The 27549-nt window shown below is 38.8% G+C and overlaps 1 protein-coding gene across 6 annotated transcripts in view; it reads left to right on the forward strand.

Annotated features, from left to right (window-relative positions):
• PDSS2 (decaprenyl diphosphate synthase subunit 2) overlaps positions 1 to 27549 on the forward strand; it is a 314537-nt gene that overhangs the window by 22027 nt on the left and 264961 nt on the right. Inside the window, exon 1 of one of the 6 annotated variants that reach the window (XM_030929298.1) lies at positions 24763 to 24904. The exons of the other annotated variants lie outside the window; for them this stretch is intronic. Within the exon in view, the coding sequence (XP_030785158.1) occupies positions 24876 to 24904 (29 nt within the window). The 5' untranslated portion in view covers positions 24763 to 24875. Of the gene's footprint in view, positions 1 to 24762; positions 24905 to 27549 lie in introns of those variants that run through there. 6 annotated transcript variants of the gene reach the window in all.

Consider the following 27549-nt stretch of genomic DNA (forward strand, 5'->3'; position numbering starts at 1 on the left):
TTTTAATTATTTTAAAATGTACAGTAAACATTTGTTAAATGTAATCTCACTGTTGTGCTATCAAATACTAGATTTTATTCATTCTAACTATGTTTTTGTACTCATTAACCATCCCCACTACCCACCTGCCACTATGGTTCCCAGCCTCTGGTAACTATCATTCTACTCTGTTTCCATGAGTTCAATTGTTTTAATTTTTAGCTCCCATAAGTGAGTAAGAATATGTGAAGTTTGTCTTTCTGTGCCTGGTTTATTTCACTTAACATCATGTCCTCCAGTTCCATTTATGTTGTTGCAAATGACAGGATCTCATTCTATTTTCTGACTGAATAATACTCCATTGTGTACATGTACCACATTTTCTTTATGCACTCATCTGTTGATGGACACTTAGGTTGCTTCTACATCTTGGCTATTGTGAATAGTGCTGCAGTAAACATGGGAGTACAGCTATCTCTTCAATATACTGATTTCCTTTCTCTTGGGCATATACCCCGCAGGGGGATTGCTGGATCACAAAGTAGCTCTATTTTTAGTTTTTGAGGAACCTGCATACTGTTTTCCATAATGGTTGTACTAATTTACATGCCCACTAATCGTATATGAGAGTTCTCTTTTCACTATATCCTCACCAGCATTCATTATTGCGTCTTTTGGATGAAAGCCATTTTAACTGGGGTGAGATGATATCTCATTGTAGTTTTGATTTGCATTTATTTCTCTGATGATCAGTGATGTTGAGCACCTTTTCATATACCTGTTTGCCATTTGTATGTCTTCTTTTGCCCACTTTAAGATCAAATTATTTGATTCTTTTTCAAGTTGTTTGAGCCCCTTATATATTCTTGTTATTAATCATTCGCCAGATGGATAGAGTTTGCAAATATTTTCTACCGTTCTGTGGGTTGTCTTTTCACTTTGTTGACTATTTCCTTTTCTTTGCAAAAGCTTTTTCATTTGATGGGATCCCATTTGTCCAGTTCTGCTTTGGTTGCCTGTACCTTCGGGGGCTTTATTTAACAAGTCTTTGCCCAGGCAAGTGTCCTGCAGAGTATGCCCAATGTTTTCTTTTAGTAGTTGCATAGTTTGAAATCTTAGATTTAAGTCTTTAATCCATTTTTATTTGATTTTTGTGTATAGTGAGAGATAAAAGTCTGGTTTCATTCTTCTGCATATGGATGTCCAGTTTTCCCAGCACTACTTTATTAAAGAGACTATCCTTTCCCCAGTGCATGTTCTTGGCACCTTTGTTGAACAGTGAGTTCACTGTAGATATATGAATTTATTTCTGGGTTCTCTATTCTGTTCCATTGGTTAATGTGTCTGTTTTTATGCCAGTACCATGCTGTTTTGGTTACAATAACTCTGTAGTATAATTTGAAGCCAGTAATGTGATTCCTCCTGTTTTGTCCTTTTGATCAGGATGGCTTTGGCTATTCGGGTCTTTTGTGGTTCCATATAAATTTTAGGATTTTTATTTGTTTGTTTGTTTCTGTGAAGAACGTTGCATTGAATCTATAGATTGCTTTTGGGTAGTATGGACATTTTAACATAACTTTAAAAATACTGTTGAATATGAGTATACCTGGTCAACACAGGAAAAAACTGGGGTGGACCTTTTCCATCCTGAATGATTTTTACTATTTCGTAAGATGAGTTAAAAAAAATAGGCCGGGCGCGGTGGCTCAAGCCTGTAATCCCAGCACTTTGGGAGGCCGAGACGGGCGGATCACGAGGTCAGGAGATCGAGACCATCCTGGCTAATACGGTGAAACCCCGTCTCTACTAAAAAATACAAAAAACTAGCCGGGCGACGACGCGGGCGCCTGTAGTCCCAGCTACTCGGGAGGCTGAGACAGGAGAATGGCGTGAACCCGGGAGGCGGAGCTTGCAGTGAGCTGAGAGCCGGCCACTGCACTCCAGCCTGGGCGGCAGAGCAAGACTCCGTCTCAAAAAAAAAAAAAAAAAAAAAAAAAAAGATGAGTTAAAAAAATAATGTTTTTCCCGGAGGACATTATGTTGTGAAATAAGTCAGAACAGAAAGGTAAATACCACATGTCCTCAGTTATATGTGGGAGCTAAGGAAAAAACTGAGCTCAAAGAATTAGAATTGTGGTTATTTGGGGGGTAGGGAAAGGTAGAGAAGAGGGAAGGATAGGGAGAGATTACAACTAGATGGGAAGAATAAGTTCTAGTGTCTGTGGCACTGTAGGGTGAATATGGTTAACAGTAATTTAGTGTATATTTTCAAAAAGCTAGAAGAGAGGATTTTTTTTTTTTGAGACGGAGTCTCGCTCTGTCGCCCAAACTGGAGTGCAGTGGTCGGATCTCAGCTCACTGCAAGCTCCGCCTTTCGGGTTCACGCCATTCTCCTGCCTCAGCCTCCCGAGTAGGTGGGACTATAGGCGCCCACCACCTTGCCCGGCTAGTTTTTTGTATTTTTTAATAGAGACGGGGTTTCACCGGGTTAGCCAGGATGATCTCGATCTCCTGACCTTGTGATCCGCCCGTCTCGGCCTCCCAAAGTGCTGGGATTACAGGCTTGAGCCACCGCGCCCGGCCAAAGAGAGGATTTTTGTTTGTTTGTTTGAAACAGTGTCTCCCTTAGTCGCCCAGGCTGGAGTGCGATGGCACAATCCTGGCTCACTGCAACCTCCACCCCCTGGGTTCAAGTGATTCTCTTGCCTCAGCCCCAGGTGTGCACCACCACGCCCAGCTAATTTTTGTATTTTTGTATTTTTGTATTTTGTCGGCTAGGCTGTTCTCAAACTCCTGGCCTCAAGTGATCCGCCCCGCCTTGGCCTCCCACAGTGCTTGGATTGCAGGCATGAGCCACTGCACCTGGCAAAAGAGGATTTTGAATGTTCACTACCCAAAGAAATGCTTAAGGTGATGGTTATGCTAATTACCCTGACTTGATCATTGCATGTTGTATGCATGTATTGAGAAATATCAATCTGTATCCCATAAATTATGCGTCAACTAAAAATAAAAGGAAAAATAGAATGTTTTTGCTTTTGAATGTATGTTTGAATAGGGGGCTCATTTGTTAAATGATCAGGGTAATGTCACTTGATTTGAAGAGGATAATCCTGAGATCTTGATGGTTTACTTTCCCCCCAAATTATATTGTGTTTTTGATTATCCATGTGTTGATTACCCGGTGAAAAATTTCTTTTAAACTTTTGCTAAATATTATCCTGCCACCTGTTTGCTGCTTCCACCACTTTCATTCAGTAGTGGGTTTGGAAATCAGACTGACAGTAATTTCAGTTCACAATTCTAACTAATTTTAGTTTAACTTAATTATAGTAAATGGATAATATTCTATAAAGAGCACTGCAGTTTAGGGAGGCAGTTCTGTGTGATGCTATAGATAAGAACATAGATTTGTGAGCCTACCAGTACCTGAATTTCAATTCCAATACTGCCGTTTCCTAGCTATGTGAACTACAGAATTCCTTAAGCCTCGTTATCTCATCTTTAAAAGAGATGATAGTGTTGTCGTTGTTGTCTCACAGAATTGTAATGAGGATTACATGAGACAACAGATTGTAAAATGTTTAGTTTAAGTGTTCAATAAATATAGCTACTGTTATTAACTCTTATTTTTGCTCAGTAATCATTCCTCTGTAATCTTAGGCTAGCCATCTTTTTTTTTTCTTTGCCTAAGTTTTCTTGAAAAATAGTTTTAGGAACCCACAGAAATATTATAGATGAAAATGATTTGAAAGGTATGCTGTACTGTACAAATATAAGATAGAAATGCAGTATTATGATTATTAGAAATAATAACAGTGGGTGGGGTGTGGTGGCTTGCGCCTGTAATCCCAGCACTTTGAGAGTCCAAAGCAGCAGGTTCGCATGAGCCCAGAGTTCAAAATCAGCCTGGGAAATGTGGCAAGACCTTGTCTCTACTAAAAATACAAAATTAGCCGGGCATGGTGGCATGCACCTGTGGTCCCAACTCATTAGGCTGAGATGGGAGGATAACTTAAGCCCGGGAAGTGGAGGCTGTAGTGAGCCATGATTGTGCTACTGCGCTCCAGCCTAGACAACAGAGTGAGACCCTGTCTCAAGAAAAAAAGAAAAGAAAAGAAAAAGGGTGACAGTTAAAGCTATATGGAATAGTGGGAAGAAGATAGTTGTAGAAGCTGTGGCTTCCAAAGAGGTCTGGCTTTAGCACAGACGTATGTCATTTACTACCTGCTATTTGAGCAAGTTAACTACTCAGAACTTCAGTTTTCTCATTAGTGAAAAGGGGAATAATAATACCCTATCTTGTTGTGAGACTCACTGAGTGAAGGGCTTAGGTGACCAACATGATTTTCTTTCCTCCTTCCTACCTGGAGAATAGCAGATTTCCTTGGCAAAACTAATCATCCTTTCTGGAGCAAAATATTGATTAGTTTTTTATTAGAGCTTATTATATTTTTCCTTAATGAATTACAGTAAAATAAGATTGACTAATGGGTTAGGAGGATTAGGAAGATGAAGAAATTACTGGTGCTGGTTAACATGTGGCCCTGAATTAGATTTTAGAACCTTTTTTTGTTTGTTTGTTTGTTTTTGAGATGGAGTTTCACTCTTGTCTCCCAAGCTGGAGTGCAATGGCGCAGTCTCGGCTCACTGCAACCTCCGCCTCCCAGGTTCAAGCAGTTCTCCAACCTCAGCCTCCTGAGTAGCTGGGATTACAGGCGCCCACTACCACGCTCAACTAATTTTTGTATTTTTAGTAGAGATGGGGTTTCACCATGTTGGCCTGGCTGGACTCGAACTCCTGACCTCAGGTGATCCACTTGCTTTGGCCACTCGAAGTGCTGGGATTAAATTTTTTTTTAATTTTTATTTTTTTTGAGATAGCATCTTGTTCTGTCACCCAGGCTGGAGTGCAGGGCATGATCTTGGCTCACTGCAACCTCTACCTCCCGGGTCTGAGTAATTATTGTCCCTCAGCCTCCTGAGTAGCTGAGATTACAGATGCAAGCTACCACACCTGGCTACTTTTTGTATTTTTAGTAGAGACAGAGTTTCTCCGTGTTTGCCAGGCTGGTCTTGACCTCTTGGCTTTGAGTGATCCGCCTGCCTTGGCCTCCCAAAGTGTTGGGATTATAGGCATGAGCCACTGTGCCCGGCCTAGATTTTAGAACTTTTGAATTAAAGTGGTTTAATATATAAAAAAGAGTTCAAAATATGAATACAATTGCTATAGCGGATATGTGAGTTATAAATCCCCACAAAATAGAAAATAGGGAGCTGAAGGTGCCTTAGGTGGGTGAGAATAATATATGTCAAGAGGTCTCATACACGCTAAGTCATTTTAGCAATGAATAAGGTATTACCCTTGCCAAGAGTAAAGGGGAGACATTTGGAGATGATAGATCTCCCAAAATCTTTCTTTCTGGGTTTGGTATATTCCTTTTTTTTTTTTTTTTTGAGATGGAGTTTTGCTCTTGTTGCCCAGGCTGGAGTGCAATGGGGCGATCTTGGCTCACTACAACCTCCGCCTCCTGGTTTCATGCGATTCTCCTGCCTCGGCCTCCCGAGTAGCTGGGATTACAGGCACGTGTCACCACGCCCGGCTCATTTTGTATTTTTAGTAGAGAAGGATTTCTCCATGTTGGTCAGGCTGGTCTCAAACTTCCGACCTCAGGTGATCCTCCCGCCTTGGACTCCCAAAGTGCTGGGATTACAGGTGTGAGCCACACTGTGCCCAGCCTGGGTTTAGTGTATTCTTCGTCATGGCTGCTATGTGTTTATGTAGCCACTGCTGCTACTGGAACCATACAGGCATTTAGATTTAGTTAGAGGCCAAAGAGTGTTTAGATACAGTAATGTCCAGTCTAGCTTTATGAAAAGCAAGATACCTGCCTCTTTATATGTCTACCAAACCTTGAAATCTCACTGTATGGGAGTTTGGTAGAGTTTTCTGCAGACAGATAAATTCTGCTTTTGTATATTGTATTATAGAGTAACTTCTTCAGTGGATTCTCATGTTCTGTGCAGAGTTTAGCTTTGCATGGCTTCTTTCCTCTCTAGTTGCTTATCTTGCCACTCCCCACTTTCCACCCTAAGCTGTAGCCACAGGAAATAAGCCATCTGCATTCACACCTAGTATACTCTGTGTAACCTTTATGGAACTCTATTCAAATGTTAGCTCTTTTGCTAAGCATTCCCTGATTTCTCTAGGTTAAATGTTCATTCCTCAATGTTTCTGTCTTCTCAGAAAATCGGAAGCTGTGATACCACCGAGCTTGAATTCTCCCATAGCACGGGAGTGCTGGTGTCAGGTTGTGGCTGCATCCTTTAGACTGGGCATATGTTCTCCATTCCACAATTTGGCGTGTTTTAGTTGTAGTTGCTACTTCATGGATGAACTGGCCTGGACCTGTAATTTAGGTATAAGTGTTTCCATGACTGCAAACTTTTTGAAAGAGATGACTTTCTATTTACTTAATTATGAATGATTGAATGACAGGAATCTCACTCTGTTGCCCCGGTTGGAGTGCAGTAGCATAGTCACAGCTCACTGCAGCCTCAGACTCCTCAGCTCAACCAGTACTCCCACCTCAGCCTCTGGAGTAGCTGGGACTATAGGCGTACACTACTACACCCAGGTAATTTAAAAAAAAAAATCTTTTTGTAAAGACTGGGGAGTCTCACTATATTGCCAAGGATGGTCTTGAACTCCTGACTTCAATTGATCCTCCTGCCTCAACCTCCCAAAGTACTGGGATTACAGGTATGAGCCACTGCATCTGGTCTGATTTTCTCTTTTATGTTTCTGTTGCCCAGCATATACTTGATACAGAAAGCCTTCAATAAGTACTTATAAAATTGGAAGGAGTGGAGTAAAACTTTGCCTAATCAGAGAGTTTTGCCCTGTCCTGACCTTTGCCTTAGTCTTGGCATTCATCTTGCATATCATTCTTCATAATATAGAACATCATGGTTGAAAATAGTGATCAACTTTTTCTAAAAACAGAGCACAAAAGAATACAATTAAATTGTTGCAGTGCTGGTTAAAAATAAGTGTGGAAGCTTTTCCAAGCTATACCAGTTGTTAGAAATGGGTTACTACAAAATGCTGTTGCATCCTTTTATTTTGAAATATTCCATAGGATTGGCTTGCACCTTAAAGACAGTGAAGGACAATATAAAATTCCTTATGAGTCTCTGCAGTGTACTAGTAATTGGAATAGTTCAGAAAATGTTGACTGTATCTTATGTACACTATGAAAATATATTAATTTTAAACATTATAGATGTAGATAGAATTTCAGAACAAATTCTAATCAGTAGGTGCACAACCTCTGTAAAAAATGTGATGAAATTTGTCATTCCAAAATTTATTCCTCTCTCAAAAACAGCTGTCTCTAAATAGGGCCTCATATTGTTGGAAAATTCATTATAAATGCAGGAAGCAACTCCAGTTTGATATGGTTGGGATTTGTAGAAATAATGTAGATGTAGGCTATCCACAAACTTTTTTTTAAAGTGACAATGCAATCTAAACACTCATATGCATTACAAATGAGTGTCATAAGCTTAAATTCTGGAACCTCCAAAAATATAAGAAACCTCTGGAAATATAAGAAAGGGCTCATTTAAGATGGAATGGCAAACAATAGGGAGAGTTCTCATTTTGGTTTCTGCCCGCCTGCTCCCACCCCTTAACCAAAAACCAAAACAAAATATCTGGAATTATTTAGGTAATATAACTATTCTTAAAAGAATGGATTTCTAATTATAAAACTCTTTTCTGGTACTTAAATGTCCTTTTGGATAGATAGAATTCATGATTGGTAAATATATGTTTGATTTCATAAAGACTCTCAAATCATGAGTACAATTTTGGGAGTATCAGGGACAAGACTATATTAGTCAATTTTCACGCTGCTGATAAAGACATACCTGAGACTGGTAAGAAAAACTGGTGTAATGGACTTACAGTTCCACATGATTAGGGAGGCCTCATGATCATGGTGTTAGACAGGGAGAAGCAAGTCACAGAAAAATGGTTTGTGGATAGCCTACATGGATGGCAGCAGGCAAAAAGAGATTGTGCAGGGAAACTCCCGTTTTTAAAACCATCAGATCTCATGAGACTCATTCACTGTCACAAGAAGAGCACAGGAAAGACCCATCCCCATAATTCAATCACCTCCCATTGGGTTCCTCCCACGACACATGGGAATTATGGGAGTTAGCATTCAAGATGAGATTAGGGTGGAGACACAGCCAAACCATATCATTCTGCCCCTGGTCCCTCCCAAATCTCATGTCCTCACATTTCAAAACCAATTATGCCTTTCCAGCAGTCCCACAAAATCTTAACTCATTTCAGCATTAACTCAAAAGCCCACAGTCCAATAATTCATCCCAAGTCACTTCCACCTATGAACCTGTAAAATCAAAAGAAAGTTACTTCCTAGATACAATGTGGGTACAGGTATTAGGCAAATACAGCTGTTCCAAATGGGAGAAATTGGCCAAAACAAAGGGGCTGCAGGCCTCTTGCAAGTCTGAAATCCAGCAGGGCAGTCAAATCATAAAGCTGCAAAATGATCTCCTTTGACTCCATGTCTTGCATTCAGGTCACACTGATACAAAGGGTGGGCTCCTATGGTCTTGGGCAGCTCTGCCCCTGTGGCTTTGCAGGGTACAGCCACCCTCTTGGCTGCTTTCATGGGCCGGTGTTGAGTGGTTGCAGCTTTTCCAGGCGCATGGTACAAGCTGTCAGTGGATCTACCATTCTGGGGTCTGGAGAACAGGGGCCCTCTTCTCACAGCTACACTAAGCGGTGCCCCAGTAGGACTCTTTGTGGAGGCTCCAACCCTATATTTCCCTTCTGCAGTGTCCTAGCAGAGGTTCTCCATGAGGGCCCCGCCCCTATAGCAAACTTCTGCCTAGGCATCCAGGCATTTCCATACATCCTCTGAAATCTAGGCAGAGGTTCCCAAACCCCAATTCTTGACTTCTGTGCACTCACAGGCTCAACACCATGTGGAAGCTGCCAAAACTTGGGGCTTGCACCCTCTGAAGCCATGGCTCAAGCTTTATGTTGGCCCCTTTCAGCCATGGCTGGAGTGGCTGGGACGCAGGGCACCAAGTCCCTAGACTACACAGCAGAGAGACCCTGGGCCAGGTCCACAAAATCATTTTTTCCTCCTAAACCTCCAGGTCTGTGATGGGAGGGGGTGCAGGAAAGGTCTCTGATATGCCCTGGAGACATTTTTCCCATTGTCCTGGTGATTAACATTTGGCTCCTTGTTACATATGCAAATTTCTGCAGCTTGAATTTCTCCTCAGAAAATGGGATTTTCTTTTCCACTGCATTGTCAGGCTGCAAATTTTCTAAACTTTTATGCCCTGTTTGCCTTTTAAAACTGAATCCCTTTAACAACACCCAAGTCATCCCTTGAATGCTTTGCTGCTTAGAAATTCTTTCCGCAAGATACCCTAAATCATCTCTCTGTAGTTCACAGTTCCACAAGTCTTTAGTCTCTTTGCTAAAACGTAACAAGAATTACCTTTGCTGTAGTTCCCAACAAGTTCCTCATCTCCATCTGAGACCACCTCAGCCTGGATCTTATTGTTCATATCACTATCAGCATTTTTGTCAAAGCCATTCAACAAGTCTCTAGGAAGTTCCAAACTTTCTCACATTTTCCTGTCTTCTCAGCCCTCCGAACTGTTCCGGCCTCTGCCTTTTACCCAGTTCCAAAGTTACTTTCACATTTTCAGGTATCCATTCAGCAATGCCCCACTCTACTGGTGCCAATTTATTGTATGTCTGTTTTTACACTGCTGATAAAACATACCCAAGACTGGGAAGAAAAAGAGCTTTAATGGACTTACAGTTCCACATGGCTGGGGAGGACTCACAATCATGGTGGAAGGCAATGAGGAGCAAGTCACATCATACATGGATGGTGGCAGGCAAAGAAAGAGAGCTCGTACAAGGAAACTCCCTTTTTTAAAACCATCAGATCTCATCAGACTTATTCACTATCACAAGAACTGTGCAGGAAAGACCCACCCCCATGATTCAATCATCTCCCACTTGGTTCCTCCCACGACACATGGGAATTCTGGGAATTACAATTCAAGATGAAATTTGGGTGGGGACACAGCCAAACAATATTGAAGACTGATGGAGTTGTTCATATCCTTTGAGAAAGAATCAGTTCATTAATCCATGAGTATTATTCCCTTGGATTTTCCCTTAGCATATTCTCCAGTGAGGTCTCTAATTTCTTGTTAGATGATGGTCGTTTCACTTTGAAAGATGTATACCAAAGATATACATTTCATTTTATTCTCTTTTCACGTTTTAAATAACTTTTGCTGCAGGAAGACAAAGAGAAAGCAATGCCCTTCACAGCCTCTATCTTCAGCCTCTCCTTTGTGGTTTTGTCCTTGTAAGTAAGACAAAGGATAGGTAGGAGAAGTAATAGCTAAGTGTTGAGAAAAACATGAGTATCAAAGAGTGGAGCTGAAAGGTATACTTGTGTTGTAGCTGATCAACAAATGTTTATTGATTCACTACTGTGTATTAAAGCACAATAAGGGATATGTTGAGGTAAAAAAGGTTCCTGTGAGAGAACTTAGAGTATTCTTGAGGAAACCAGATGTAAATAATGATGCAGTTTAAGTAATGATACAAGGCCCGGTGTGGTGGCTTATGCCTGAATACCAGCACTTTGGGAGACTGAGGCGGGAGGATCACTTGAGCCCAGGAGTTTGATACCAGCCTGGGCAACATAGGGAGATCCCATCTCTACAAAAATAAAAAGTTAAAGAAATTCGCCGGATGTGGTAGTGCTCGCCCGTGGTCCCAGTTACTTGGGAGGCTGTCATGGGAGGATCACTTGGGCCCAGGAGGTCAAGCCTGCAGCGAGCCATGATTGCGCCACTGTACTCCAGCCTGGGTGACAGAGTGAGACCCTGTCTCAAAAAAAAAAGAGTAAATAATGATGGAAGATAAAAATGATCATAATTGTTAGTCATTGCTAAATGAAGAGTTTAAGTGCTACAGGACTTCAGGGTAGATCACTGTGGGCTGGGTAAACCAAAGGCTTTATGGAAGAAGAAAAATTATAAGAAGCTGCTGGAAATGGGTAGAATTGTATAGATGGAAAATAGGAAGAAGATGTTTCTGCTCTTTTACCTGGAATGCCAAGTGTGGAAGTCAGGAAGAGGAGAGGTAGTATTATGTTACTTTTGAGTCAAAATCAGCAGTTAATCATGTGGGAGAATTTTAACTTAATGAGCCTAATAAAACCTCTTGATGATTTCAGCATATTGTTAAGTCCTCTTAATTCAGGTCTGTAAAACAAAAACAAAAAACTTCTTTAAATGCTGGAAGGGCTTAGGGAAAGTGATATAATCCAGGAAATTCACTATGAGAGCAACAATATTTTATTATTAAACTTGGACATTTCAAGTATTTGACTGAGGGAAATAACAGACAAAGAAGCCATGTGTCTCTGCTGGGGAAACTTTTATTTTCCAACTGAACAATAAAACCTTGCTTACCACAGACCATCAGATAAGCTTTCAGAGATTCTGATCTTGATACAAGTTACCAATGTAAAGAGAACTTATTTCCTATATGCTGTCCTTCTTCCTTATCCTCAGAACTGAAATGATTCTATTTTTCCCAAGATCACATTAAAGAAGGTATTATTATCATTCTTGTCATTTTGTTCTCTTTTCCCTTTTTGCTGTCCAGCTTTCTTTTATGACATATGGAGAGTACACTTGTCAGTATGTTATTAATAGATGAACAGTTTACTAATACCTAAAACAATGCTCATTGTCATTTGCAACTCGATATAACAGAGATGCAGAGATTATCAACTTCATGATGAGAGGGCATACATAGTCCTTGGGTTGCGTGGATTTTTTCTTTAAAGCCACCCTTGTCAGGCTTTTTCTGTTTGTTTTGTTTGTTTTTAAACTAAAAATGAATGATATCTTTTCAGGAACCTGGAGGAGTCATAAAGAAAAATCAGGGTATCAGGCAGGGTAGTTTTATTTTTTCTATTGAAGTAAAAAAAATCATGTAGTGCCTTTAGCATCGTAATATATGAAATCTCCAGTTAAAAGAACCCTCATTAGCTTAGTATGTATTGTTTAATTTAAAAATTGAAAATTAATTTTATTTTTGTATAAAACATGCTCCTGTCGGACAATACAGAAATGTATAAAGAAAAGGTACTCTAATCTTATTACTCAGAGATACCTAGTGTTAGTATTTTGGTGTATAGCCTGCATGGCCGTAAAAATAGCTTTATCACATGTGTATATTTTTGTTACTTTTCTCTCTTAGCAGTATATAGAAAATTACTTTTAAAATTAATAAACATAATTTTAATGACTACATGATATTTCATTATAATGAATATTCCATAATACAGTTAATTATCCTCTTTTTTGGAAAGGTTTTCTCCTAAATTCTTCACTGTTATAGATAGTACTGTGATGGAATTTGCATGTATGCCATTGCACACTTGTTTGATTATTTCCTTAGGATACCTTCCTAAATATTGACTTTTTGGGATTAAGGGTATGAATATCTTCTCTTGGAAATATTTTCGTACATTAATTTCTGTCCATGGTATGTGGGAGTGCCTGTTTTTCCTTGTTCTTCTTAACCTTGGATATTGATAATTTTTGCCAGCTTGAGAGATGTTATAAAAGTCTTCTTGTATGTTAAATATTAATACTAATATTAGTATTTGAATACTAATGAGATTGAGTCTTTTTTGTTATGTTTTTGGCCAATTTTACTTCTTTGTTGAGTTGCCTAGTTATACTCTTTCCTTATTTTTAGCTGCACTGTCTCCTATTGACATAGAAGAGCTCTTCATGTCTTTTTGTCAAATGTTTTAAGTTTTTTTTTTTTTTGCTTTTAAAATTGTATAGGTTTTTGCTGACAAGTTTTTTTAACCTTTTTCTTTTGAAATAATTGTAGATGTACAGGAAGTTATAAAAAGTGTACAGAGAGGTCCTTTTAGCCATCGTCCAGCTTTACCCAGTGGTAACATCTTGCGTAAATATAGAACAGTATTTAAACCAGGAAATTGGCATTGGTACAGTACTGCCAACTAAATTACAAACCTTATTTGGATTTCACTCATTTTTACATGCATTCATGTGTGTGTGTGTGTGTGTGTGTGTATGTGTTTTCTGTGAAATTTTATCACGTATATAGATTGTTGTAACTACCATCATCAAGATATAGGATTATTCTATCACTAGGAATTTTCCTCCTTTCCTAACCTTGAGCATTCCTTGATCTGTTCATCTTTATGTTTTTGTCTTTTGAAATGTTATAGAAATGGAGTCATATTTTGTAACCTTTTGAGATTGACCGTTTTCACTCAGCGTAATGTCCTTGTGATCCACCTAAGTTGTATATACCAGTAGTTTGTTCCCTTTTACTGCTAATTAATATTTCATTGTATGAATGTACCATAGTTTATATATCCATTTACCATAAACAACATTTGGGTTGTTTCTGGTTTGGGCTGTTACAAATAAAGCTGCTCTGAACATTCATGTATAGGTTATTATGTGAACATGTTTTTGTTTCTTTAAGATAAAAGCTTGGGAGTATGATTGTTGGGTTGTATGGTAAGTGTATGTTCCATTTCATAAGAAATTGCCAAATTGTTTTCCAGAGTAGCTGGACTATTTTACATTTCCACTGGCAAGGTATGAGAAATCTAGTTTCTCCATATCCTTTGTTAGCATTTGGTATTGTCAGTATTTTTTATTTTAGCCATTCTAATAGACGTGTAGTAATATCTCATCTTGGCTATAATTTCCTTAATGACTAATGATGTCAAACATCTTTTCATGTGCTGATTTACCATCCTTATATCCTCATTGGTAAGATGACTATTCAAGTCTTTTTGCCTATTTCCAAATAGATTGCTTGTTTCCTTACTGCGGAGTTTAGAGAATTCTTTACATGTTCTGGATAGAAGTCCTTTAGATATGAAATTTGCAAATATTTTCTTCTAGTATGTGGCTCATCTTTTTATCTTGTTAATGGAGTTTTTTCGCAGAGTAAAAGTTTTAAATTTTGATGACATCCAGTTATTGGTATTTTTTTTTTTTAATAGATTGGGTTTTTGATATGATGTCTGAGAACTATTTTCTTAGCCCTAGATCCCAAAGATGTTCTCCTATGTTCTCTTCTAAAAGTTTTATGGTTCTGTGGTTCACATTTTACATAAATCCATGATCCTTTTTGCATTGATCTTTGTATGTGGTGTGAGTTTTAAGTCAGGCTTCTATTTTATTTTTTGGTTTTGCCCATGGATGTCCAGTTGTTCCAGCATGATTTGTTGAAAAGACTATTTTCCCTCCATTGAACTACTTTCATACCTCTGTGAAAAATCAGTTGGTGTATTTGTATTTATCCACTTCTGGATTCTCTGTTCCACTGGTCTCTTTGTCTTTTCTTCTGCCAATACTGTACTGTCTTGATTATGATAGCAATGTAGTGAGACAACATCAGGCAGAGGGATTCTTCTATTTTTCTTCTTTTGCAAATTATTTTAGAATAAGCTTGTCTGTATCTGTCATAGTTGTGGTAGTTGCAGCAAAAGACTAGCACCTCTCCAACTTGTCTTTGTGGGACTAGTTCTGGCTGAGGCTAGAAGAAGGTGACAGTACTTTGTTGGAGTGAGCTTCTGAACATCCAGTTGAGCAGAGGGTGGGAAGGAGAATTTTTAGGGAATAGGAAGTGATTCCTAAAGACATAACATCATTTAAAACTATTTTGTATAAAATTTTCCTTTAGTGCTATCAGTTTAAGTATAAATGATATCAATAGAGCGTTTAGGATGACTTTGCTTGAAAGCAGAAAAGTAGATGGGTAAGTTCTCAAGGACCCTTCTGTTGTTGTTTTCATTTTATCCACTGTTGTCAGGGACTTCAGTTTAGGTTTCTACAGCAACCAGTCTGGACTACATAATACCAACACTTTGTGTGCATGTGGTGTTAACTCTGATGCCTTATACACTACATGTGGCAGAGTTACAGTTGCTATGGAGATCAATCTTTGGACACACTTGGTTGATAACGATGTTTTTCATATGTGGATTCTGCTCCTGAAAGAATATGAGGTGATGCTAAGTTAACCAAGAGATGCATAAGACTGTCAGTAGTTTCTCTATAGCTTAGAATCTTACATTTGAAAACTTGAAGTTATACATTTGCTCACAAACATACTGAAGTGTGTGTGTGTGTGTGTTTACAAGTGTGATACCTGGAAAATACAGTAAAGGGAAAATGTGACTCTAAAGAACACATTATCAGAGAATTTGACAGATTCCTTCTCTTGGCTACTCTATACCATTTCTAAAACATACTGTAAAAATTCAAAGACTAAATATCTTACATAATTTTAGTAGTATTATAATAAGGTCAGTTGTCAGTAGGTAAGCAAAGGAAACACAATTCTCTTATATTGCTTTGATTTGAATGTAGATTCTAATAAGGACCTTTTTCTTGGAGCACTATATCTCTGAAGTCTTTTAAATGCCACAAGTGAAAAACACAGAAGAAGTAAAATAAAGAATTTTATTTTTTCTCTTCCTTTGAAAAAGTCAGTTAAACTGGGATGCAACTCTAAGTGCTAAATTTAAGCTAATATAGACTATCACTGAGTGTTTTCATTTGCAGCATTTTTTAGACAAATGTGGTTTTAGATTGATATTCATTTTTGCTTTGGCCTAGGAAACTTGTCATTTATGAGTTGCTATACTAGAGCAGTGGTTCTCAACCCTGACTGCACATTAGTATGTGAGTTTAAAAAAAAAAAAAAAAAACCCGCTGATATTTGAGCCTAACAAAAAAATCAAAATCTCTGGGGACGGGAGAAGGCATGACATTTGCATTTGTACTCTTTGTTTGTTTTTTTTTAAGCTAACTACTTGATGCTAATGTACAACTAGAGTTGAGAACCACTGAAGCAAAATATGTGTTCATCTAGACTTAAATTTTAACTAATTTTTAAAATTAGCATGCAACAATAGAATTGATATGAAATATTACAGAAAGTTTAGAAAGGTCAGTCTCACCATCTATATTAGTTTCCTATTGCTGCTGTAACAAATGATCACAAATCTAGTGGCTAAAAACAACACACCTTTATTTTTATTTTGTTGTTTGTTTGTTTTTTTTGAGATAGAGTCTTGCTGGGTTGCCCAGGTTGGAGTGCAGTGGCGCGATCTCGGCTTACTGCGACCAACTCCTCCCAGGTTCAAGGGATTCTCCTGCCTCAGCCTCCCGAGTAGCTGGGACTACAGGTGCCCTCCACCACATCTGGCTAATTTTTTTTGTATTTTTAGTAGAGGCGGGGTATCACCATGTTGGCCAGGATGGTCTTGAACTCCTGACCTCAAATGATCCACCTGCCTTGGCCTCCCAAAGTGCTGGGATTACAGGTGTGAGCCACCACAACCAAAACAACACAACTTCATTACAAGTTTATTAACTCGTGTTCTGGAGGTCAGAAATCTGAAATGGTCTTATGGGGCTAAAATAAGGCTGCAGGCAGAGCTGTGTTCCTTCTGGAGGTTCTAGGTGGAATCTATTCCTTGCCTTTTTCAACCACTAGAGGCTGCCTGCATCCTTTGACTTGTACCTCATCACTCTTTCCTCTGCTTCTGTCCTCACATCTCTCAATCTGACCCCCCTGCCTTCCTCTTTTGAGGACCCCTGTAGTTATTTTGGGTCCATCCAGGATAATCCTCCCATCTTGAGATCTTTAACTTAATCATACCTGCAAAGTTCTTCTTATCACATAAAGTAACATGCACTGGTTCTGGGGTTGAGGATGGGGATATCTTTGAAGGCCAATTATTCAGCCTGCCATACTACCCTAACACAGTGATTGTCACTTTGATATTTTCCTTCCTAGTCTATTTTGATAGGTATATTTTTATTTAAATATAATCATGGTAAATATGATTTTCTATCCTTTTTCACTCAATCTTCTTAACTGTCACTTTAAATTGCTATATAATGTTGTATCCATGATTATATATTTTATTGTTTTGTATTACACATACCTTTACCCTGTTGAATATTTATGTTGTCTTGGATTCTTATTATTGATAGATCAAGCTGTGATACATATATGTGTGTGTGTATGTGTGTGTGTGTGTATTTTTTTTTTTTTAAGATAGGGTCTCACTCTGTTGCCCAGGCTGGAGTGCAATAGCATGATCTCAGCTCAACCGCAACCTCTGCCTCCTGGGTTCAAGCGATTCTCCTGCTTCAGCCTCCCGAGTAGCTGGTACTACAGGCTGCACCACCATGCCCAGCTAATTTTTTGTGTTTTTAGTAGAGATGGGGTTTCACCATGTTGGCTAGGCTGGTCTCAAACTCCTCACCTCAAGTGATCCACCTGCCTTGGCCTCCCCAAGTGCTGGGATTACAGGTGTGAGCCACCATACCTGGCCATTATTTTTGTTTATTAGATAGATTCCTATGTGGATGTGGATGTACTGAGCTAAAATTATAAACCTTTTTTAGTGTTTAAATTCACTGCCAGATTGCATTTTTGAGGAGTTCAGTTCTAACCAATTTGCAACATTATCAGCATGTATGAAAGTAGCAGTATGACTATATCTTTGCCAATATTGGTCATTATCATTTTAAAAAGATTTTTGCTAATCAGTTGAAAAAAGTTACCCTGAGTTACATGTAATTTATTTGAACATTATGTTTCTATTTATTTGTTTATCTTTGTCTTGTTTACATATGTTTTGTGGTCTTAGTTGTTTCTTATTAATCCTTAGGAGACATTATATAGTGAAATTATTGTCTTATATGCTGTAAGTGCTTTTTTAAAAAAATGTTTATTTTTTATAAAAATTAAATAGAGATGGGGGTCTTGCTGTGTTGCCCAGGTTGGCCTCAAACTTCTGGGCTCAAGCAATCCCCCCGCCTCCACCTCCCAAAGTGCTAGGAATACAGGCATGAGCCACTGCACCCGCCCAGATAAGTGCTTTTTGAAATCCAATTTTTAAATTTACATGTTGACATCTTTTTTTTTTTTTTTGTAGTTCTTCTATTTTCTCTACAGTTAAGTTTTTCCTACCTAATAAAGGTCTGTGGTAAATACCCAGTTCTGTTTTATTTCTTTAATAGTTTAGTCTCTGCCTTTAGCAAATTGCTAGCAAGCTAAGAAGTTTAGGGACTTGTGAGTCTAGATCTAGCTCTGTGACTTACTCGACTGAAGCAAATGCCAAATTAATTTGTTCTATTTACATACTTTATCAAAATTGGAAACGGGTTTTTTTTAAAGGGCTGGAGAAGAAATCTAGCAATTTTAGCATAGTCCTAAGATGTTTGTTGCCCTTTGCCAGAAGGTTTACTTACCATGCTGTCATGTTGTGTGTTCATGCAGATAATTGAGAATTATAGTAAGCTATCTTAGTCAATGATAAACAGGTGGAATACACTTTAATTACATTCTAATTTATTATCTGGTGAGAGTACCTTGCTAACAAATCAACCCGGATATGACTTATTGGATAGCCTTTGCACTTAGAGGAATAATCAGCCTGTAATCATAAACAACATGAACTGTTCATCTTCTGGACTGCTAGCATATTTATTACCCTCAAGTGTCTGTGCCGAGTCTCTTTCCTGTTTGTTTCCCATCTTCTCTGGCTCATGGGTCCCCATCGTGCCTGCTGTAAGTTGGAATACTGTGCTTACAAATTTTTTTTCTTGAAAAAAAAGGATTAGACACATGCCTGGGAACAGAGTTCTGTCATTTTACCATAGGAATAAAATACGTTTCCCCCGAATAACAGTAAATAGAATAAAGTTTCAGCAAAATGTACTAATACATAATTTGATCCCTGCTACCCTGGTAAGAACTAGCACAATTCTAATTCTATAAAGAAATATAAACATTGCCCTCAGGAATAGCTATCACATCCTTTAATATCCTCTGTTACTTCCCTCTGGTTGTAGAAAGAAGGTATATAAATTAAACTAAGAAACCAGCTAGCCAACCCCTGTTCTTTTCTTCTGAAACAGCCTCCTGCAGAGAATTGATACCTGGGAGTACATTTTACTAAGTGAATGCAGTTCTCTGATACAGTACCTTTTCCTAATTCCACCACTTAAGACTGATAGCAGAATGAACAACCTGTGGCACTAGTTCCACAGAGTAATTTGGAAGTTGGAAGCATTACATTTTCCCAGTTGATGCAAATCTTTTTGAATATGACTTCAGGTGGACATTGGAGTGGAGCTAAGGTGTAGGTGTAGGGATACAAAACCGTAGAACAACTTAAATATATAACCAACCTTCTAGATGGAGCCATAATAAATGAGTTGTTAATTGCCATCTGTATTTCAGACACCCTTTTTTCCTTCTCCTCTACCTCATTTTCAATGATTTTAGTTGAATCTACTGATTCTGCTTAGTGTCCTAGCAACCAAAGGAGACAGTAATCCTGATCTGAGAGTATCTGTTTTTTATGAACAAGGATCTTACACCTAGAAGAGGCCTTACTAGTACTTTTGGTATAATGCTGTCTCAATAAATGTGCCTATAATCGTGTATCTGGTAAATAGTAGAAGGGACGTGGAACTTCTGCATTTTAGTGCTATGATTAACCAAAAAGAAATTTTTTTGTTCCAAATTGTGTTAAAATTGGAGGTAAAAAGATATTGGTATATTTCACTATTTTTCCACATTGGAAATTGGTTTGGGCATGCACATCAGCTTAGGTGGGCTTAGGAGTTCTTTCTGTCCTAAAGAATTCTGAAGGAACTAAAATTAAAAAAAAAAATTTAATCTATGATGTGCTCTGTTAATTACTTCCATTGGAGATTCCTAGTTTTATTTGGTTCAAATATGAGTGGTAAAATTGTGAATATTATAATATCACCTTTCTAATTCTCTGAACTAGATTACATCTAAACCTCACTCATTGAGTTGAGATTCTATGATTATGCCCCTTGAGTGCCATGCCCCATTACCTGTGATTCTCTACCTTCGCACAGTCCCAGGTTTCTGGAATTTCCAATGGGACATTCTCCTTTTAGTATGTTCAGCCCCAGTTTGGCTCAGATCAATGTATTGTCACTACTTTAATTGATGTCTCTGTTTCCTAACCCCTCTTGCTGACTCTTTTGGCTAAATGCTCTGTGTTATCCTTTTTGTGAATGTTAACAGGGATTAGGGGATACCTTGAGTACCTTTACTTTCCTACTGGGGAAGCCCATATGCTTCTGTTGGTACTATCTCAAAAGAGAAACTACAATTAGGATTTTGAATTCAGATTGAGAGAAGGAGAAAAGGGTATCTTGATGAGATGCAGAAGGAAGTATTTCTGAGCAGCTAGAGCCTTATTTTGGCATCCAGTTTAGGCAGCCACCTATTTTATCTGGCTCTCTGGCTGTGCTTAAGAATGTATGTATACTTGCAGGGGCTAATGCCAAGCCAAATCCTTTTCTGAAGTTATAGCCTAGTTTGCTTTGGAGAAAATGTACTTCATGTTTGCCACTCCCTTGGCTGTCTAGCTGTTACTTCCTAGTCTGGTTCCTGATATTTCCTTGTATTGGCAGTATTTTCTGGATCTGTGCATTCTTTGTGTGAATTATTCAAGAACCTCCTTCTGAGAGTGTGTTTGAACTCCATTTTAGGAATGATTACTATACAGTTATACTCTGAAATTAGTGGCATTTTGACCTTTAGGAAGACCCTTTTAGAAACAAATTAGAGCCAGTTAGCCCTTTTTGGCCATGCTGGAATGTAAGTCCCACTTTGGCTTCCATCATGTTGTGGCTTCCAGCCACATAATTCTCCCAAAATAGATCTTACTGAGATCACTAATGACTTCCATATCACTAAACCTAATGGATTTATTTTAGTCTTCATCTTAATTGTACTGTTGACAGTTTCTTTTTTCTTAAAAAATACTTTTCTTTCTGTTTTCTTTCTAACTTTCTAGCAATTCATTTTCTGCCTCTGTGGCAGGCCTATCCAGGTGATTAAATGTTGAATCGCTCTCTTCACTCTATTCTGTCTCCAATTTATCCCATACATATTCTTCAGTTCCCACAAACAGTCTGCCCTAGCCTAGCCACTCATCTACCTATCTTCTTTTCAGTCCACTCTTTACATTCCTGAAGAACACAAAAGTAGACATGAATGTATAGAAAAACATACCATGTTCTTTGTTTTTCTTTAGAGAGAGGGTCTAGCTGTGTCACCCAGGTAAAGTACAGTGGCATAATCATAGCTCATTGCAGCCCTGATCTCCTAGCTTAAGAAATTCTCCCTCCTCAGCCTCCCAAGTATCTGGGACTACAGGCATGTACCACCACGCCTGGCTAAATTTTTTATTTTTTGTAGAGTCTTGCTGTGTTGCTCGGGCTGGTACCGAACTTCTGACCTCAGCAATCCTCTTGCCTTGGTCTCCCAAAAGTGCTGGGATTACAGGTGTGAGCCACCACACCTGGCCCTCATACCATGTTCTTAATTGGGAAATTGAGACTCATCATAAAGGGTCAATTCTTTCTTACTTAATTTACAAATTGAAGTGATCCTAATAAAAAATACTAAAAAACTATAATAAACTAAATTCTGAAAAACTATGAAAGAGAAGAAGTCTGAAAAATCTTGAAAGAAGAATGAAGACTAGACCTTCCTGATATTAAAACATAAGATAAAGCTTCAATTAAAGTAAGGTATTTGGTGCATGAATAGATAGCCTAATAAGGCAGAAATTAAAATTCAGAAATAGATTAGAAAATATAACAACCTAGGATATGGTAAAAAGCAATATCTTATATCAGTGGGAGTAAGGATGGACTCTAATAAATGGTATTGGTACAACTTTGAAGCCACCTGGAAAAAGAGAACATTAGGTCCCTTATATTGTATACTCAGATACATTTTACATGGGTCAGAGATTTAAATATAAAAAAATGAAACCAGAGGAGAATTTAATTATAACCTTAGAATTATAAAGCCTTTCTAAAATTATGACTCAAAATCTGGAAGTCAAAAGATCGGTAATTTTGCGTTAAAAATCTTTGCGATCAAAAACTGCCATAAGGAAAATCAAAAGAGAAACACAGATTTTAAAACAATTTACACTTATGTTGCTGACAGATATATAAATGGAGAGAGAGAGAGTGAGCACATGCTCATGAAAACATTATAGAAAAATGGGCAAAGGGCTGGGCACAGTGTTTCACACCTGTAATCCCAGCACTTCGGGAGGCTGAGGTGGGTGGATCACCTGAGGTCAAAAGTTCAAGACCAGTCTGGCCAACATGATGAAACCTCCTCTCTACTAAAAATACAAAAAATTATCTGGGCATGGTGGTAGGTGCCTGTACTTCCAGCTACTCGGGAGGTTGAGGCAGGAGAATCCCTTGAACCCAGAGGTGGAGATTGCAGTGAGCCGAGATCACACCACTGCGCTGCAGCCTGGGTGACAGAGTGAGTCTCCGTCTCAATGACAAAAACAAAAACAAACAAACAAACATGAGCAAAGGACATGAACAGATAGTTTGACAGAAAAAAAAAAAGTGGCTCACGCCTGTAATCCCAGCACTTTGGGAGGTTGAGGCAGGTGGATCACCTGAAATCAGGAGTTCGAGACCAGCCTGCTAACATGGTAAAAGCCCGTTTCTACTAAAAATACAAAAAAAAAAAAAAAAAAAAAAAAAAAATAGCCAGGCATGGTGGCGTGTGCCTGTAATCCTAGCTACTCGGGAGGCTGAGGCAGGAGAATCACTTGAACCTGGGAGGCGGAGGTTGCAGTGAGCCAAAATGGCTCCAGCTTGAGCAACAAGAGTGAAACTCCATCTCAAAAAAAAAAAAAAAAAAGAAAGAAAAAGAAGAACAGTTATTCCTCAGTGTCAGTGAGGAATTGGTTCTAGAAACCCCTTACCCCCCAGTACTAACAAACATAGATGCTCAATTCCCTTATATAAAATGAAGTAGTATTTGTGTATAACCTTTGCATATCTTCCTGTGTACGTGAAATTATCTCCAAGATTACCTATAATAACTAATACAGTGTAAGTGCTATTTAAATCGTTGTAAAACTGTGTTGTTTAGGGAATAATGGCAAGAAAGAAGTCTGTACATATCTGGTACTGACACAACCATCTATTTTTTTTCTGAATATTTTTGATCTGTGGTTGGTCGAATCCATGGATGCAGAACCCACAAATATGGAGGGCCAACTGTATAGATGGCTCTTAAACATGTAATGGGATGTGTAACCTTACCTAAAATAAAAAAGAAATGCAAATTAAAACTACAGTAAGATAGTTTTCTACCTGTCACATTGGTAAAAACTCAAAAGTTTGGTAACTCATTTGGTTGTCCAGTTTTCATAAATGATGTCATACATTGTTGGTAGGAGTGCAGAATCTAGCCATATCTGTCAAAAGTACAAATGCATTTACCATTTGACCCAGCAACCTCACTTACAAGATTGTCTGTAATAGCAAAATCCAGTAGCAGTTGGGTAGACTTTTTCTTCTCATCCACGAGACTCGTTAAATAACCCATGGTAGGCCAGGCGCAGTGGCTCACGCCTGTAATCCCAGCACTTTGGGAGGCCGAGGTGGGCAGATCACTTGAGGTCAGGAGTTCGAGACTAGCCTGGCCAACATAGCAAAACTCTGTCTCTACTAAAAAATAAAAAAATTAGCAAGGCGTGGTGGCACGTGCCTGTAATCCCAGATACTTGGGAGGCTGAGGCAGGAGAATTGCTTAAACCCAGGGGGCGGAGGTTGCAGTGAGCCGAGATTGTGCCACTGCACTCTAGCCTGGGCAGCATAAGACTCTGCCTCAAAATAATAGTAATAATGACAATAATAATAATAATAATAATAATAAAATAACCTATGGTAGATACATCAAACCGTGGAATGCTGTGCAATTGGAAACAAAAGAAAGAATAGATATACTAAGTGAAAAAAAACAGGGTAGATGCCCAGGCATTAGTGCCTGCAATTAGTGCCTGTAATCCCAGCACTTTGGGAGGCTGAAGCAGGTGGATCACCTGAGGTTAGGAGCTTGAGACCAGCCTGGCCAACATGGTGAAGCCCCATGTTTACTAAAAATACAAAAATTAACTGGACGTGGTGGCACGTGCCTGTAATCCCAGCTATTTGGGAGGCCGGAGCAGGAGAATCACCTGAACCTGGGAGGCAGAGGTTGCAGTGGGCTGAGGTTGTGCCACTGCACTCCAGCCTAGGCAACAGAGTGAGACTCTGTCTCAAAAAAAAAAAAAAAAAAAAAAAACAAAAACAGGCTAGAGGACACTACATATAACATGCTATGTTTTGTGTAAGAAAGGAGGAAAGGGTGAGTGTGTGTGCACGTGTGCGCGCGATGCGTGTCCACGCACACTTGCACCTGTGGATTCATACCAGGATAAAGGTACTATGTAAGACTAAGATTGATAACCAGTGGGGGCAGAGAAAATCAGATAGATATTGACATGGTGGGAGTGAGACAATAGACAGTACCTTCTTCTTTTACGTTCTTTCGGTTTAAAAAATGCATTAAAATGCCCATAATTCCGATCATCCTCTTCCCCTTTTTCCAACTTCAGCACATTCTGTTGCTCTTGGAGACTTTTAATGTGAATGGCTTGGAGACTTTTAATGTAGATGGTGAAGCCCTGGATGGCCTATTCGTTCAACATGCTTCCTCTTATTCTCCCTGTGTTGGCCACATTTGCTCTTTCTGTCTCTAACTCAAACTCCATCACAAGACCTTCTCTCATACCCTTCTCTCTGCCTGGAGACTTTGTCTAATTAAAACTTGCTTATCCTTTGATCTGTATAGAATGTTATTTCCACAGAGATACCTCCCCAGGTAAGGTCATATTTTCCTTTCACGTACATTGGTAGCACCTTGTTCATCTCCTTTCTAACTGTGGTCATAAATGCAGTGGTACATTCTTTATTAAGAATGTTTAATGTCTGCCCCTCCCATTAGAAAATAGCCTCTGAGGGCAGGAACCAGGTCTACTTTGCAGATAGAAGTACCTATTTCGTAGGATAGTGAGGATTACATGAGTTTAGCTCAGTGTCTAGCACATAAGCACATAATGTTAGTTAAAAAATCCTGTTATATATTGTTTTGGTTTTAGTAGAAGGAGATTATATTGATGGTGAATACATTAACTGGGTTAAGTTTAAGTAAGAATTCTGACTGTCCTTGTCCAGAAATAGATCACCTTTGGAGGGAAGTAGCTAGTCTTTTTGTGACAAGGGAAAAAGAAAAATAGCTTCACTCCTCTACTGTTCTTGACTTCTGTATCTAAGTCAAACTGTAAGAAAGCAGCTTTTTGCCAAAATATTTTCTCCTCTTTTCCAGTAATATTTCCCTAATTAAAAAAAAATCAAGTAGGTAGGCAGATTCAAACAGAGATTTTCTATTGGAATTTGGGAAATTAATATATAGAATTACAGATCCATATCTGTTATATCAACCAAAGTTATAAAAATCAAAACTATGGGATCCAAGATGATTCAACAGACATTTCATATCATGGCATAGGGAACAGGTTTGTTGTGAATCATGTGATTTTTAGGGTGGCTTCAAAGAGTTTTAAAAATTATATTCTTGCTGTTTAATATTTTCTTCCAGTGTTCTGCAGTTACCATGGACTCATCTGAGTTCCTGACATTTTGAAAGTTGGTAGGTTATATTAACATGTACTTTAAGTGTCAGGTTTAACTTTTTATATGTTAAGTAGATATTAAGAAAATTGCCTTTTCAGTTTATGCCTTTGACTTATTTATTTTAACGTGATTTGAATGCCACCTGCTGCCTTGCTCTCAGGGAATTGGAGTCCTTAGATCCAAAATGAGATACGGATAACTAGGAAGTATTGTTTCCTGTCATTTTCCTTCGTAGCTTGGAGTGTGCATGGAGCAAAAAGCACAGACCGGAGGCTTGTAGAGTATTTAGGGTTCTCTGATTCATTTTGCTCAGCTTTTAGAGTTTGTTGAAAAATCTGAATTTCTAGCCTCTTTTGAAAATTCAGAAGGCATGGTAACAATGAAAAAATAGCATTCCCACATGGCATCAATTGACAGTGCTTCTGTAGGTGTAGCAGAAGCATTCCAGGTTGCCACAGCTTTCATTTTTTGCTTGCCAGATTTGTTCCTATTGCTTCATTCATTTATATTCCTTGTCTGGCTCTGGCTTCTTTAAGCATTTGAGATTGTTACCCCTGGCATAGACGGGTAGGGAGCTGATGCAGTTAGAGTCTCAGAGGACTCCAATCCCTATGGCATATCCTTGGGACACCAAAGGGAGTCCTTGTTTTCTCTCCAGATAAATTAGATTTTTTTCAATAGCAATGGATGTCTTGTAGGAATAAGTATAGGATTGTTAAATAACCATTTAATAAGAACTGCTAGTAAGGCCAGGTGTGGTGGCTCACACCTGTAATCCCAGCACTTTGGGTGGCTGAGGCGAGTGGATCACTTGGGGTCAGGCATTCGAGACCAGCCTGGCCAACATGGTGAAACCTTGTCTCTACTAAAAATACAAAAACTAGCTGGGCATGGTGGCACACATCTGTAATCCCAGCTACTTGGGAGGCTGAGGCAGGAGAATCATTTGAACCCAGGAGACAGAGCCAAGATCATGCCACTGCACTCCAGCCTGGATGACAGAGTGAGATTCTTGTCTCAAAAAATAAATTAATTAAAAATTTAAAAAAATAAATAAATGAAAGACCTGGCCGGTTGTGGTGGCTCACACTTGTAATCCCAGCGCTTTGGGAGGCCTAGGCAGGTGGATCACGAAGTCAGGAGTTCGAGACCAGCCTGGCCAACATGGTGAAACCCCATTTCTGCCAAAAATACAAAAATTAGTCAGGCATGGTGGCAGGCACCTGTAATTCCAGCTACTTGGGAGGCTGAGGCAGGAGAATTGCTTGAACCCAGGAGGCAGAGATTGCAGTGAGCCAAGACCGTGGCGTTGCACTCCAGCCTGGGCACCAGAGCGAGACTCCATCTCAAAAAAAAAAAAAAAAAAGAGAGACCTACTAGTAATATGTGCTACCCAATCAGGATTTGTTTTACCTCCAGGACTGTTTTCTGGAGCTTCCTATAATTCTTCTAAAATTATAAAAATACGTCACCTGTGGTAAAGTGTTTGAATTTATATTTTTCTTAAGAAGAGTTTTTAAGGAAAAACAACCCATTGCTAACAAGTTGGTAAGTGGCATAGAAAACAAATTACTCACACCTCCAAAACTCTCGTGTTTTTTTTTTTTGCATTTAAAAAGTTGCGGTAAAATATACATAACATAAAATTCACCATGTTAACCATGTTTATATGTACGATTCACTGGCGTTAAGTACATTCACATTGTTTTGCAACCATCACCACTATTAATTTTCAGAACTTTTTTATGATCACAAATAGAAACAGTAACTCCTCATATGCTCCTTTCCCTGTACCTGGTAACCTCTATTCTATTTCTGTCTCTATGAATTTGT

This window comes from Rhinopithecus roxellana, chromosome 4 (genome assembly GCF_007565055.1).
Source record: "Rhinopithecus roxellana isolate Shanxi Qingling chromosome 4, ASM756505v1, whole genome shotgun sequence".
Taxonomy (NCBI): Eukaryota; Metazoa; Chordata; class Mammalia; order Primates; family Cercopithecidae; genus Rhinopithecus; species Rhinopithecus roxellana.